At 34.8% G+C, this 15,280-nt stretch overlaps 2 protein-coding genes across 14 annotated transcripts in view; one reads left to right on the top strand and one right to left on the bottom strand.

Annotated features, from left to right (window-relative positions):
• LOC108071560 (glutamate receptor ionotropic, kainate 2) overlaps positions 1-13,757 on the top strand; it is a 50,263-nt gene extending 36,506 nt beyond the window's left edge. For 3 of the 9 annotated variants that reach the window (XM_070287682.1, XM_041776612.2, XM_041776611.2), the window contains exons 8-15: positions 36-239; positions 2,101-2,304; positions 2,553-2,657; positions 3,750-4,007; positions 4,188-4,640; positions 5,877-6,074; positions 11,901-12,291; positions 12,358-12,934. In XM_070287682.1, the coding sequence (XP_070143783.1) occupies positions 36-239; positions 2,101-2,304; positions 2,553-2,657; positions 3,750-4,007; positions 4,188-4,640; positions 5,877-6,074; positions 11,901-12,291; positions 12,358-12,641 (2,097 nt within the window). In that variant the 3' untranslated portion in view covers positions 12,642-12,934. Of the gene's footprint in view, positions 1-35; positions 240-2,100; positions 2,305-2,552; positions 2,658-3,511; positions 4,042-4,187; positions 4,641-5,876; positions 6,075-11,900; positions 12,292-12,357; positions 12,943-13,693 lie in introns of those variants that run through there. The other 6 variants (XM_070287685.1, XM_070287683.1, XM_070287684.1 and 3 more) reach the window with 6 other exon arrangements.
• A 97-nt stretch (positions 13,758-13,854) lies between these two features.
• The window catches only part of unc-13, a 77,016-nt gene continuing 75,590 nt past the window's right edge, over positions 13,855-15,280 (bottom strand). For all 5 annotated transcript variants that reach the window (XM_041776607.2, XM_041776608.2, XM_070287678.1 and 2 more), the window contains one exon: positions 13,855-15,276. In XM_041776607.2, the coding sequence (XP_041632541.1) occupies positions 15,115-15,276 (162 nt within the window). In that variant the 3' untranslated portion in view covers positions 13,855-15,114. The remainder of the gene's footprint in view (positions 15,277-15,280) is intronic.

Here is a 15,280-nt window from a genome sequence, read left to right on the forward strand (position 1 = left end):
AAATTGAATAATAACTATTAATATATACATTTCAGGGTATAACAGACGGCTTGACTGGTGATGTTAATTTTTTGGAAGGTCGTCGGAGTAAATTTAAACTTGACATCTTAAAATTGAAACAAGAAAGAATCCAAAAGGTTGGATATTGGCAACCCGATACTGGTGTAAACATTTCCGATCCAACTGCTTTTTATGATTCGAATATTGCGAATATTACCTTAGTGGTTATGACGAGAGAGGTTTGTGTATTTAACTACTTATAAAACTAACGTAATACATTGTCATCTTTACAACGAAACAGCATAGAAACCTACATAAGTCCGCCAAACTCAACTCGACATAAAATCACACGGCTTTATTCTCAGAGAATTTCCTCGACTGAATGACTAATAATCATAATAATTATAAAAACATAGATTTAAAGGTTTCCGCATACATTATTGCGTGATTATTTCGGCAGCAAATTCAGAAATTCATAGTTATTTGCTACGAATTGCAGTCTTATTATTGTTTACCTTTGTCGATCGGTATGACCGTAGTCGGACTACTAAAATAATCTGAGCAAAATACCATATATATATATAGTTAGTTGTCTCTTTCAAGACTCTTACGAAGTGGCTTATGAATGAAAAGTGCCTTACTGTATCATAAGGCCATAAATGAAAGGTCTAGTAGTTTAAAATAATATAAATAAATTCTTCATAAATTCTTCGTCCGCGACGTATGCATTAATCATGCATAATTAAGGCATAAAAAACTTCAATGGTCGATATCTCACAGACTAATAAATTTTAATTAAATTAATAAAAAAAATAATAATAAATTGACAGATTGTTACTTTTTATACCCTTGCAGGGTATTATAATTTCAGTCAGAAGTTTGCAACGCAGTGAAGGAGACGTTTCCGACCCTATAAAGTATATATATTCTTGATCAGCATCAACAGCCGAGTCGATCTAGCCATGTCCGTCTGTCCGTGTGTCTGTCTGTCCGTCTGTCTGTCTGTCCGTCTGTCTGTTTCTACGCAAACTAGTCCCTCAGTTTTAAAGCTATCTGAATGAAACTTTGCATATAGTCTTCTATATACTCTCACTGCTATCACGACTATATGATATAGCTGCCATAGGAACGATCGGGAAATTAATAGGAATAAAATTTTAGCTTCGTTGTTTTTCAACGTATTTTTATCTACTCTGAGATATAAGCTTTTGTTATTATTCTAGAATTTTGGTATAAATTTCATTAGAATCGGACAACTATATCTTATAGCTGCCATAGAAGCGATCGGTAAATTTATAAAATATATAAAGCTGGGAATGTAAAACTGTAATTGTCAAATTGTAAACATAATAAGTATAGGTAAAATGTAATGAAACTCTGTTTTGTGTCTGTTTTCGGCATTATAATTTATAATATAAATCTAAAAACCGATCTGCAAGGGTATACAAACTTCGGCGTGCCGAAGTTAGCTTCCTTTCTTGTTTTTATTTATTTTTAAGTTTGCATATCGGATGAATATATCATATATGTAGCTGTCATAGAAACGATTGTTAAATGTAGACGAAAATGCTTATTTAATGAGGTTGTCATTCTTAGTTTATCAATATAACTATAAAATTTCCATTTGTGTATCATATTTTTCGATCGGAAACTAGTGTGACCAAAGAAATTAAATAAAATGCATGAAAAGAGTCACACTGACACGTATTTCCAGCTGTTTTTTGTAAACTAACTTTATAAAACAAAATGAAAATGTATTTTAACGAATTGTATGTTATACTAGTCAGAATATTCAGAAGACTATTTGGAAAGTTCATTCAGATAACTCCAAGGCAGTCGCACTGTTTTGCGAATAAACGGACAGACGGATATGGCTAGATCGACTCGGCTGTTGATGCTGATCAAGAATATATATACCTAATTGGGTCTAAAATTACTGCTGACTAAAATTAAAATTCCCTTAAGGGTATAAAAACACAGGTCAACATGGTTTAGTTGTTAGAAAGCTGAGGGTCATTATTAATCTATTTTTATAATTATTTATTTACCTAAGTGTTTGGATTAGGGATTCTAAATTAATGAAAATGTGTACCATTTTAGGAACGCCCATATGTAATGGTTAAAGAGGATACAAATTTAACGGGAAATATACGCTTTGAGGGATTTTGTATTGATCTCTTAAAAGCGATCGCTCAACAAGTTGGATTTCAATACAAAATCGAATTGGTCCCCGATAATATGTATGGGGTTTACATCCCAGAGACGAATTCCTGGAATGGCATTGTCCAAGAGTTAATGGAAAGGGCAAGTGCTTGCATTTCTATTCCTACAGCGGTTATGAACTGGTTTATTAATAAAAGTTTTTAATAAAGGATTTACGGCATACTTGTGAAAGTATGTATGTATATAGGACTTTACCTAAGTACTTCCAACTCAAAGTCACTTAATTAAATTAATTAAATATAAAACTTCTACCTAATGAAAACTTTTAAACAGTATCATAACCGCATAAGCAACGTAAATTTGTATATAAATATATTTCTTTCTTACAGCGTGCAGACCTTGCTGTGGCATCAATGACCATCAACTATGCCCGGGAGAGTGTTATTGATTTTACAAAACCATTTATGAACTTGGGCATTGGCATTTTGTTCAAGGTAAAACCGATTAGTTACTATCAGGCCTGCTCCGGTAATCGTAAAATTTTTTCGATTTCGTTTTGGGCGAAAACGAACCGTTTTCGTTTTTAGCTGCTCCGGTTTTCGGCAAATTTCTGCTATCGGATGTTTCGTTTTCTCATCGTTTCTCACTGCTCAAGCAGCTAACTTGTGTTGTTGGTAATAAGCAAAAAAACGTAAAGTACTGCCTATTATATTTACAATTGCCCTTTATCTAAGCCAGAAAAAGGCAAAAAATGGTAGAGTTAAGCCAATCCAGGCACCTAAGATGCTGCCACACTTTTCACAGTTTAAATTCCGGTGGTCTCTAATAATTATTTGGTTAATTTGGACCATTTAAGTAATCACATTAAATAGCATTAATTATAAACAACCATTTTGGCGGTCCTTTAAATTTATTAATGAATTTATTTATATTTTATAAGTATTTTTAACTGGCTGTTTCGTTCCACCAACAGTATGGCAACCTTAGCGATAACTTTTTGCGGTGAACTTATCGACCTATCGCCAAAACGAGAAAACTGGGTGAACACGGCAAAAATTTTGCTGTCAAATCTGAGGTGGGGTCAGAAATAAATTTTTTATAAAATAACTACCTGCCAGAATGATCTTATGGTGTTGTGGAATAAACATCAATAGACCACTGAGTAAACTATTTTTTTCCTTTTGTAAATAAGGTCTGATTTCATATAGAAAAAGCCATTTACTTTTCATTCCGGCCAGAAAAAGGTGCCCGTTTTTCAAATCGAAAAAATCTTTCGATTTCGATTACCGGAGCACCAATTTCTCGTTTTCAAAAACGAAAACGAAAAATTCTTGCCGTTTTCGATTACCGGAGCAGGCCTGTATATATCTAGAAAAACACAACTCGGCTCTAAATTATACACATATTTAATTATTTAATAGTTTTAGAGGCAGAGGGAGTCACTATAAAGAGGAGTACTTAAAGAAAAATCTCACAATCAAGAATTATCTTTAAATTGGGGCTCTCTATAGAAACTCCCTTTGCTGTAGATACAATTTATAGATGATTGCAATTTCAGTAAATCGTAGAATAAAAATTTAATATAGGTGCCGACAAGTCAGCCCACACGACTGTTCTCCTTTATGAACCCATTGGCAATCGAGATATGGCTTTATGTGCTAGCTGCTTATATATTAGTATCCTTCGCTCTCTTTGTGATGGCACGTTTTTCGCCTTACGAATGGAAAAATCCTCATCCCTGCTTCAAGGAAACGGATATAGTGGAGAATCAGTTTTCCATATCGAACAGTTTCTGGTTTATAACAGGAACGTTTCTACGGCAAGGATCGGGCCTTAATCCAAAGGTATACGACAAAAACTGGAACTTTTTTGTTATATGTAAGCTATAATTAAATAAATGTATCTATTAATGGTAATTTTTTAACTTGCAAGATTTTTACATTTTATAAGGCAAGATGCATTTTAGTGGGCACTCTAAATATATATATTTTATATCATTTTGTATTATTAATATATTATTTCAGATTTCAGATCGAGCGCAGACCAAGTTTTTCTCATTCATGAATCCACTTGCGATTGACATATGGTTTTATATAGCATTTGGATACATATTTGTATCGATCTGCATTTGGATCGTAGCTCGACTTTCACCCATTGAATGGGTTAATGCCAAACCCCCATGTTCCAGGGCTTGTGATCATATTCTGCGTGAAATTCAAAAAGAAAACAATTGCTTCGATGATGAACAGTTGGAAATGGCGGAGAGAACAAGAAAAATGTCCGAAAATTCGGAGTTATGTTTAAATTCAGATAACAAATTTCATGATCACCAAGAAGCGAAGGTCGATGAATATGATGCTTCGGATGATGATAATACTGTGGACTTAATTCGAATACAAAACAATTTTACATTAAAAAATAGTTTTTGGTTTGCAATTGGCGCTCTTATGCAACAAGGTTCTGACCTATATCCTAGGGTAGGATCAACAATATTTTCTTACCATATTGAAGCAGAGCCGTAGCAATCCTGTTTTGCGTGGGGGCAGGTGTAACTTTTTTGGAATAATTTCAAAATTATAAAAGAAAGGTCAACGTGAATGCAGTATCAAATATACAAATAGATCTCTTCATTGCTTTTTATTTAATGGTTCTTCAATATTTTTCCTTTCTTCCTATCGATTTCATATATGAGAAAAATGCGTGATGCGGAGGAAAACGCGTGGTGTCCAGCCACACCCTTGCCCCCTTGGTTGCTGCGGCTCTGTATTGAAGCGCCTAAAAGGCTAACAAGCATAAATGAATAAAATACCGAAAAATTCTTACTAAAAATTAAATATTGTTAAATTGGGATCAGATATAATTGGATCACTTTTTATGCATGTTCTCTATATATTCTATAAGCAATATGCATATTTCCCAATGGACCAAAGCATTGTAAGCGATATCGCAAACCAAATTAAGTAAAAAATGCAGCCCAAGTATCACTGTAAAGGACCCGGTACCAAAACCGTTGTGCTTTAAATAAATTAAGTACACATCGAGAAAAAACAAGAAAGGAAGCACGCCGTTTGTATACCCTTGCACTTTCATTAAGAAACGATCCATTCTGGTCAATTTAATAGAAAAATATATAAGGAAATATATACAAGTTGTATATTTATACATAGCATATAGTAATTTGGTTTTGATAAAATTAAAAAAAAAAGTTTAATCGACTAAAAAAAAACAGTTTTTAATTATATCAATGAGAATCGATCATTTAGACTATTATTAAATTTAGTACTTACTAGGTATACAATGTTTGAAAACAGCGAAGTAATGCCAGTCCACTAAGCGATAATATTCCTGTACCCATATGTACCGTGTACTAAAAAAAAAAACATCGCTCAGAATTAGTTTCTGATTCCGTTTGTAAACATTAAGCGGGACTGCAGCTAACACTCGCGTATTTATTTCGCTCCTATCGTTTTACTATTGTCTTTTGGTCCACTGGGTAAATTTATAATATTCCTCTTTTTTTTACTTTTCACAATTTTATTTTTCCCACATTTCTTTGGTTTTGTAATCAAACATTTGATTTTTAAGTTACCAGGGTATAAATAAGCTGGGCTAGGTCATTGGTTGATTACATACATATATAAATATGTAAATCATAAACTTTAAGTAATTCTTTCAAATGACAAATTGTCTGAGGCCTTTATTTTTCATTTTAGGCAACTTCAACGCGAATTGTTGGTGGCTGTTGGTTCTTTTTTTGTTTAATAATTATATCCTCATACACTGCCAATTTGGCTGCTTTTTTAACCGTCGAGCGGATGATATCACCCATAGAAAGCGCTTCTGATCTGGCAGAACAAACGGAAATATCTTATGGAACTTTGGAGGGTGGATCAACAATGACATTTTTTAGGGTAAATATATGTAGGGATACTAATAATTAAGTATTTATTGATTTAGGTTAAGTTTACACGATATTTAAGTTGTAATATTTCAATGAAAAATTCGACTTTCAAACTATGTAAACACTTGAGTGGCCTTGTTCAGTTTTCTGCAACGACTAACTTGGACTCTTCAAATGAAGGTTTAGGAGTTGCGAACGGGAGAACAATACTATACCAATCTTGCTGATAAAATACTTGACGGTTATGGTGAATTATAAAACAGTGTGTGAACTTCAAATATAGGCAGTCGCAAGTACCACAATCGGTAAAAGCTTCGTTCACTTGTTCCATTTTTAAATGTTTAAGCAGTTCCCTAATGTATTTAATTTTAATTTTAATATTCAATCATGTCAAAATGGAAAACGGATTATATTTTTTTTAACTGCTCAGGTTTTCGACAAATTTTTGCTATCGGAATGTTTCGTTTTCTCAACGTTTCTTACTGCTCAAACACTCGACTTGTTGTTTTGGTAAAAAGCAAACAACGTGAAGAACTGTCTTTGATATTGTTTAGAGGGGGGCGGCTTTAACTTGAAATGCACTCGAAATAAGAACACGTAGACTGTTCGGGGTTTTACGCGACGTGCGTCGGGATGTTTTTTTATTGTTCTAAAGCCAGAAGGAGTCAGAAATATCTTTTTTTTATGCTTTGCTTTTATTTATTGAATCTTCTCATGTATGAGACTAACAATTAGTGTATCAAATCTTTCAATACTACCTAACTAGCAGTCATGTACACTGGTACATAGTAAATGGCCCTGACTAATTATGGCTGGGTTAGAAGGTCGTTACGTAGTAGACGGCTTCTTCTGGAAACCCGAATCAAGACCCTTGCTCGAGGATTTGGATGGGCAGAGAGTTTTTCCTTGTAAAACGCTTTTTGTTTTTCTATTTCGTTCTTAAGGGGGTCTTCTCATTGGGCAACTTTTTTTTTTTCGATTTTTTAGATTTTTAGAAATTCGAAATACTTTAGAAGATACAGCCTTTTTTGTGAAGCAAGATCTATGCAAAATGAGCTTTTTTCAAACTTCAAACGCGTTTATCTCGAAACCACGGTTTTCGAACTGGCGGCCATGATATCTCCAGTTCAACTGAACCGATTTTCATGAAACAAAGTGGAATCGACGCAGAATTGTCACCATTTAAAAAAAAAAATTTTTTCTATTTTTTTTTACACTAAACTACAAAAAAAACGCCTGAAATCGAATTTCTTTTTTTAATGGCCGCCATTTTGTTTTAAAAATTTAAAAAAAAAATCTGTTCCGTCAGCCGAAAATGACATCTATTCTGATTATAACCCCGTTTTTATTTTTCATTTCGGACGCTCTGGAGACCCTGAATCGTGGCCGCCAGGACGACACCTTTTTTTTCGACCACCAAGTTTGAAGTCTTATTACTCTTTGAGCAACCCTCGTATCGAGGCAAGAACAACTTTTTTAGTTACTTTGAACATTTTTGAATACAATAAATAAAAAAAGTTTTCAATTATTCTTTGCGTTTTCAAATAAGAATTTTTTTAAAAAGGGTCCAAAAAACGGCTTTTGAATAAGAAGACCCCCTTAACTGCAAGAATGCCGAGATTCCTGTAGAAGCTTTCATTGCGAGAAAACAATGCTGCCCCAGTGATAGTTCTCAGAAATATCTGAAGTTGAGAAAATCCAGGCGTCTAAGATGCTGCTACATTTTTTACAGCTTTAATTCCGGTGGTCCCAATTACATTTTTGGTCAATTTGTCCATTTAAGTAATAAAATTAAATATAATAATAAATATAAGTAATAAAATTAAATATATATATAAACAACATTTTTGGCCCTCCTTTAAAGTTATTAATGTATTCTTTTATATTTGATAAGTAATTTTACCCGGATGTTTCGTTTCACCAATAATATGGCAACCTTGGCGAAACTTTTTACGATGGAATTACCAACCCCTCGCCAAACCGAAATTGTTTTTTTGTCAAATTTGAGATGGGTTCAGAAATAAATTTTTTATAAAATAACGGCAAAACATAACCGGTGAATTTGAGATACCAAATAGAACATGTGTAAATTCATAGTGTTCGTTATGGCCCACAAAAGCTGTACATTTTCTTGAGTCTTTATGAATTGGCACATGAAAAAATTCATTCATCATGTCGGGAGTGGTAAAGATTTTCAACCATTGCAAACTTTCCAGAATATTGTCAATCAGGCTCAGGAAAATTGTGTTTCTTGATTTTTTTTGTTAAGTTTTCGGTAGTTGCAACCAAATATATTCGATCCATCCTTTTTAGAGACAAGTTCTACAGGTGATGCATACTCTGAGCAACTTGGTACAATTATTCCCTCAAAGCCATTTCTGCTTGTTTAAGAAACAATTGTTCTCGTAAGATGTGCGTAGTGGTCATATTAACCGAAGACAATAATGACTTTGCTGGCTTGTAATTTTCCCGGGAGAGATAAGTCGATTTTGTCGAGGATGGAGGCTTCATCGATAATCTCCGTCACACGCATTCCATTGAATACCGAACATTTTAAAAATAGACTGAAAAGCAAGATCACGGAGTTTTAGTTGCTTTTCGTCACACGAAAATTGCATTTCAAAGCGGTCAAGCGTTCGTTAGGTAGGTCCGATTTTAAAAATTTATAATGGTATTTACTTTAATTCAGTCTCTGTAAAATTAATTAGATTGCTTTATTATTTTTGGTGTATTTAAATTGATTTAACTTTTTGTGTGTGAATGAAATTTTGGATGTTTAAACATACTTTTAAATATGTTACACCCCGATCCTCCTGTATGGGTATTACGAGTATAGGTGTATTTTTCAATGTTTTAAATTATCATTAATAAACTCAACTGCCTTACTGGTTTTGAGGTCAAATTTTCGACACAGTCTTCTTCTGTTCTTTTGTTTTTATGATGTTTTTTTTTGTTAGTTGCCAATTTTGCTTAAAATTTATACTTTATTTTTATGTTATCGCTTTCTTTAGGTGCTTCTTGTAGCTTTGGTCTTTGGTGTACAGAAAAGGTTACAAACGCGTATTGTGATTAGTTTCCCCTGCATCACTGAAAGTATTGATTGGCCATGCCTGCGTTAGACTGGTCCTATAGTAAACGAACGCCAAACCACCGGTACAATTACCCTAAACGGACGTTCAACCACTTTAAATAAGTCCCTTGACGACGAACGACGAACCACTGGGTATATGGGTACCATCCACCATCCACATGGTGGATTGATTGACCTTATAAAAGGATCTTTTTATACCCTTGCAGGGTATTATAATTTCAGTCAGAAGTTTGCAACGCAGTGAAGGAGACGTTTCCGACCCTATAAAGTATATATATTCTTGATCAGCATCAACAGCCGAGTCGATCTAGTCATGTCCGGCTGTCCGTCTGTCCATCTGTCCATCTGTCCGTCTGTCCATCTGTCCGTCTGTCCGTCTGTCTGTTTCTACGCAAACTAGTCCATCAGTTTTAAAGCTATCTGAATGAAACTTTGCATATAGTCTTCTTTATACTCTCACTGCTATATATGTCGGAACGGGCCGGATCGGACGACTATATCATATAGCTGCCATACAGATGTTCGATAAATTTTTAGAAAAAAAAATAAAACTGGGCTGATTTTCAATCATTTTTGGGATATGGCCATTTTATATTATTCCAGAATTTTGGTTAAAAATTTTATAAAAATCGGACGACTATATATTATAGCTGCCAAAGGAAAGATCGGAAAATGAATAGGAAAAAAATTATAACTTCGTTGTTTTTCAACATATTCTTATCTTCTTTCTATCTTCTATCGTTTATTTGGCAGCTGTATGATATAGTTGTCCGATTTTCATAAAATTTATACCAAAATTCTGAACAAATAAAATAAGCTTATATCTCAGAGTAGATAAAAATAGTTTGAAAAACAACGAAGTTATCATTTTTATACCCTTGCAGGGTATTATAATTTCGGTCAGAAGTTTGCAACGCAGTGAAGGAGACGTTTCCGACCCTATAAAGTATATATATTCTTGATCAGCATGAACAGCCGAGTCGATCTAGCCATGTCTGTCTGTCTGTCTGTCTGTCTGTCTGTCTGTCTGTCTGTCTGTCTGTCTGTCTGTCTGTCTGTCTGTCTGTCTGTCTGTCTGTCTGTCTGTCTGTCTGTCTGTCTGTCTGTCTGTCTGTCTGTCTGTCTGTCTGTCTGTCTGTCTGTCTGTCTGTCTGTCTGTCTGTCTGTCTGTCTGTCTGTCTGTCTGTCTGTCTGTCTGTCTGTCTGTCTGTCTGTCTGTCTGTCTGTCTGTCTGTCTGTCTGTCTGTCTGTCTGTCTGTCTGTCTGTCTGTCTGTCTGTCTGTCTGTCTGTCTGTCTGTCTGTCTGTCTGTCTGTCTGTCTGTCTGTCTGTCTGTCTGTCTGTCTGTCTGTCTGTCTGTCTGTCTGTCTGTCTGTCTGTCTGTCTGTCTGCCTGTCTGTCTGTCTGTCTGTCTGTCTGTCTGTCTGTCTGTCTGTCTGTCTGTCTGTCTGTCTGTCTGTCTGTCTGTCTGTCTGTCTGTCTGTCTGCCTGTCTGTCTGTCTGTCTGTCTGTCTGTCTGTCTGTCTGTCTGTCTGTCTGTCTGTCTGTCTGTCTGTCTGTCTGTCTGTCTGTCTGTCTGTCTGTCTGTCTGTCTGTCTGTCTGTCTGTCTGTCTGTCTGTCTGTCTGTCTGTCTGTCTGTCTGTCTGTCTGTCTGTCTGTCTGTCTGTCTGTCTGTCTGTCTGTCTGTCTGTCTGTCTGTCTGTCTGTCTGTCTGTCTGTCTGTCTGTCTGTCTGTCTGTCTGTCTGTCTGTCTGTCTGTCTGTCTGTCTGTCTGTCTGTCTGTCTGTCTGTCTGTCTGTCTGTCTGTCTGTCTGTCTGTCTGTCTGTCTGTCTGTCTGTCTGTCTGTCTGTCTGTCTGTCTGTCTGTCTGTCTGTCTGTCTGTCTGTCTGTCTGTCTGTCTGTCTGTCTGTCTGTCTGTCTGTCTGTCTGTCTGTCTGTCTGTCTGTCTGTCTGTCTGTCTGTCTGTCTGTCTGTCTGTCTGTCTGTCTGTCTGTCTGTCTGTCTGTCTGTCTGTCTGTCTGTCTGTCCGTCCGTCTGTCCGTCTGTCCGTCTGTCCGTCTGTCCGTCTGTCCGTCTGTCCGTCTGTCTGTTTCTACGCAAACTAGTCCCTCAGTTTTAAAGCTATCTGAATGAAACTTTGCATATAGTCTTCTATATACTCTCACTGCTACATATAAATGTTTAAAAACAGCAAAGTTATAATTATTTTTCTAAAAATTTATCGAACATTTGTATGGCAGCTATATAATATAGTCGTCCGATCCGGCCAGTTCCGACATATATAGCAGTGAGAGCATATAGAAGACTATATGCAAAGTTTCATTCAGATAGCTTTAAAACTGAGGGACTAGTTTGCGTAGAAACAGACAGACAGACAGACAGACATGGCTAGATCGACTCGGCTGTTGATGCTGATCAAGAATATCTATACTTTATAGGGTCGGAAACGTCTCCTTCACTGCGTTGCAAACTTCTGACTGAAATTATAATACCCTGCAAGGGTATAAAAAAATAAATACCTTAGATAGATTATGGATCGATTTAAATTTTTTGAAATTTTTGAAAGGTTGTAAGGAAAGAAATTAATTTCCGTAGTTTTTCTAGGGAAGTCGTCAAAAATCGTCCCAACATTTTATATTAACAATTTTTGGAGTTAATGGGGATATTGTTACATTTATATAACCTAATTTGAAGATGTTTTTGTTTGACATAGTATGTATACCTACATATATATAATTTTATAGGACTCCAAAATCGGTATTTACCAAAAGATGTGGCGTTATATGGAAAATCGAAAGGCAGCTGTATTTGTTAAAACCTACGAAGACGGCATAACACGTGTGATGGAGGGCAGCTATGCCTTTCTAATGGAATCAACGATGCTAGACTACGCTGTACAACGGGATTGCAATCTTACGCAAATCGGGGGTTTGCTGGATTCAAAGGGTTATGGTATTGCCACACCAAAAGGCTCCCCTTGGCGAGATAAAATCTCTCTGGCCATTTTGGAGTTACAGGAAAAGGGTATAATTCAGATATTATACGATAAATGGTGGAAAAATACTGGCGATGTTTGCAACCGAGATGACAAGAGCAAGGAGTCGAAAGCAAACGCACTTGGTGTCGAAAATATTGGTTAGTTTCAGTTTCAGTACATCCATACATACATATATAAATACATAAATCTTTTCCATATTTTAGGCGGCGTGTTCGTAGTTCTTCTTTGTGGCCTTGCCTTGGCAGTTGTTGTGGCCATTTTTGAGTTCTGTTGGAATTCAAGGAAAAATCTGAATACGGAAAATCAATCGTTGTGCTCGGAAATGGCGCAAGAGCTCAGATTCGCAATACACTGCCATGGATCAAAGTCGAAGCATAGGCCGAAGAAAAGGAATTGTTTGAAATGCTCTGCCGGAACCACCTATGTTCCGAGTAATTTGAGCAGTACGCCGAATGCCGGGGGCGTCCACTACAATTACTTTAATTAATTAACGGGAGACAAAAGTATATAAATATTTTTTTTTATTTGTTGAATAAAATTTTTATTTTATGTAGATAATTAGTAAAATAAATACAAAATTAATTAAAACAAGAAAGAAAGCTAATTTCGACGCGCCATATTTTGTATACCTTTGCGGTTTGATATTTTAAATATATATGGTGAACAAATTCAAAGTAATGTTAACTTTCATTAACTAACTTATTACAAAAATGAGGGACTATTTTGCGCAGGAATAGACAGACGGACATGAGCAGATCGACTGGACTTTGTAGAGTCGGAAATGACTTCTTCTGGCTGAGCTGGTGGGATAAGTTCCAGTTTCCAGTTTAGTGAACTGGGTTGTTAGGATCATACTAGTTTGCTGTAAATAATCGCATAAATATTTTTTATTTAATAAACTGCAGTCAAGTTAGCAAAAGTTGAAATATTGTTTGGGTTGTTTAACGTCGATTATCGATGTTCATTTGTATGTGTGTGACGGGCAAGGGTTAGGCAGCCCACTACCCAATGACAGAGCTAGGGCAGAGGGCTTAGCGATTCCACGATAGTTAGTAACAACGGACCTAGATTCTTTTGTATGTAGAGTTTTCGAGACTTATGAACGTTTCATGAGAATTTGTTATACGTAAAGTCCGCTTCTTTAATCGTGTTTTAATCTCTTTTTCGAATCCATCCGCTAATTTGCCAACTGGGATAAGGCAGCAGAGTAAAATACAATGAAAGCAAGTATATTAATCATGAAAAACTTTAACGCTTTTCTATATTCTAATCTCAGCACATCCTGGGATCAGGTTGCTCCTACCCTCACCTTATCTTAAATTATAAAGCTCCGTTGTTAAAACCCGAAAAGAAAAGAAACAAAGCCAGCGAACAGGATTTTCTATGCGAATTATTTATTTTCCAAAGTTTAGCCTGTAATGTTATTATTGCAATAAAAAGAAAGATTTCATTCATTTTACAATATTATCCAGATATAATATCGTTAACAAATGTTCACGAAGAATTATATAATTTATATTTATTTATTTATTTATACAGGTACTTTATTTACATGAATAGGAATGTGTGCAATGGAGGTGTCGCTTAGAATGTACAGATGAACAGTGTTTTTATTTTGAATTAAATGTTTTATTTTTTTTGTTATGTTATGTACATATGTACGAATTTATACGGATGGATCACTCTTGTATTAATATTTTAATGTTGTTTTGTATTAATTTTTGTATTTTGCGTCTATATGAGTGAGCAAAATAAATTGTAATTTCAACCACAATCGCTGACTATATTTTTTTATAACTAGTTTGCTAGAGGATACAAAACATTAATATCCGCAATAACATTTTGGTCGACCCTTAATAAGTTTTAGACAAAAAATAAGTCAAGAAAAAGGAATAAATTCTTTTGGGTCCCTATTAACTATATTTTTTTTTTTATATTTTGACGTTAAAATAAATATATATATATATTTATAAATTAATCTTTGCTATTGACTGTGATACCAATGTTTTCGCAGAAGCGGTAAGGTCAATTTGTTTTTCAAAGCTTAGTACTAACATCAGATAAATTTGCTTTCGAAAAGTTCCGAGCGAAATTTGATATATATTTTGATCGGGAAGCAGTTTGATCGAATAATATAGAGAAAATGCGAAAAAGGATCACATTGCCACTTATGTCAAATAATTAAAAAAAATAATAATAATTCAGCAGAACTTAGCAAATTCGAACTTTTTAAAGCAAAAAAAAAATATATATTTCAACGAATGGGATGTTGGAATGTTATTAATGGATGTATTAGGCGTTATATTTCTAAAGGATAACATCTTGAAGCACAAACGGCGCCAAATAACTGAAACATTCCTCATTTAAAATGTCTTTGTGAACTAAATATCATAAAATGGACCCTGTCATTACGGCATTTATTAAATAAATCCTTTTCTAACGGCTAAAATAGCGCTCAATGCGAATGTTTTTTTTAATTACCATTCATATTGGATTTAAAAATAATTAAATTCATTTATTTTGAAAGCAAAATTACAGCTGTTTAGTTATGATGCTCAGAACATTTAGTTTGTCTGCAACATTTTTCGTCCGCCACATTTATCCTATGTTAGTCTAAGCTTTATTTTGAGATTTATACACTAAAGGTAAAATGTTTTAAATATATTAGAATATGTATGAAAAATCAAGAGAATCATGAAATGGATTTTTTACCCGTTTTAATATAACGGACCAAACCATCACAGCTATTGATGTTTTGCCAGCTCTAGCCCCAAAAAGGTTGTGGATGTGAATATATATTTGGTGTGTTTTGGTTATACATATGTGTATGGATACATATGGCTTTAGTTAAGTTAATACTTGTTATCAGAATATTAAATGAAAACTAAAGTCCAATAGAATTAGGAAAAAATGTATATAAGAAGTTTACAGAAAAAAAAAAACATTTCAGACAGACTTATTTATGTGCCCATTGTTGGCTCTTGTCGTATTTCCGATTTAAGTTTAACGAATTCTTTGGCCACTTCGTCATTATTGCGTTGTGACAATATCCTTAAAATTGTCCAGCCTGTTTCATCCATTTCAATGCGTCGCATTAAGGGCAACCAGCAAGCAACCGAACCCTGT

The sequence above is a fragment of the Drosophila kikkawai genome, chromosome 4 (genome assembly GCF_030179895.1).
Source record: "Drosophila kikkawai strain 14028-0561.14 chromosome 4, DkikHiC1v2, whole genome shotgun sequence".
NCBI classification, from domain to species: domain Eukaryota; kingdom Metazoa; phylum Arthropoda; class Insecta; order Diptera; family Drosophilidae; genus Drosophila; species Drosophila kikkawai.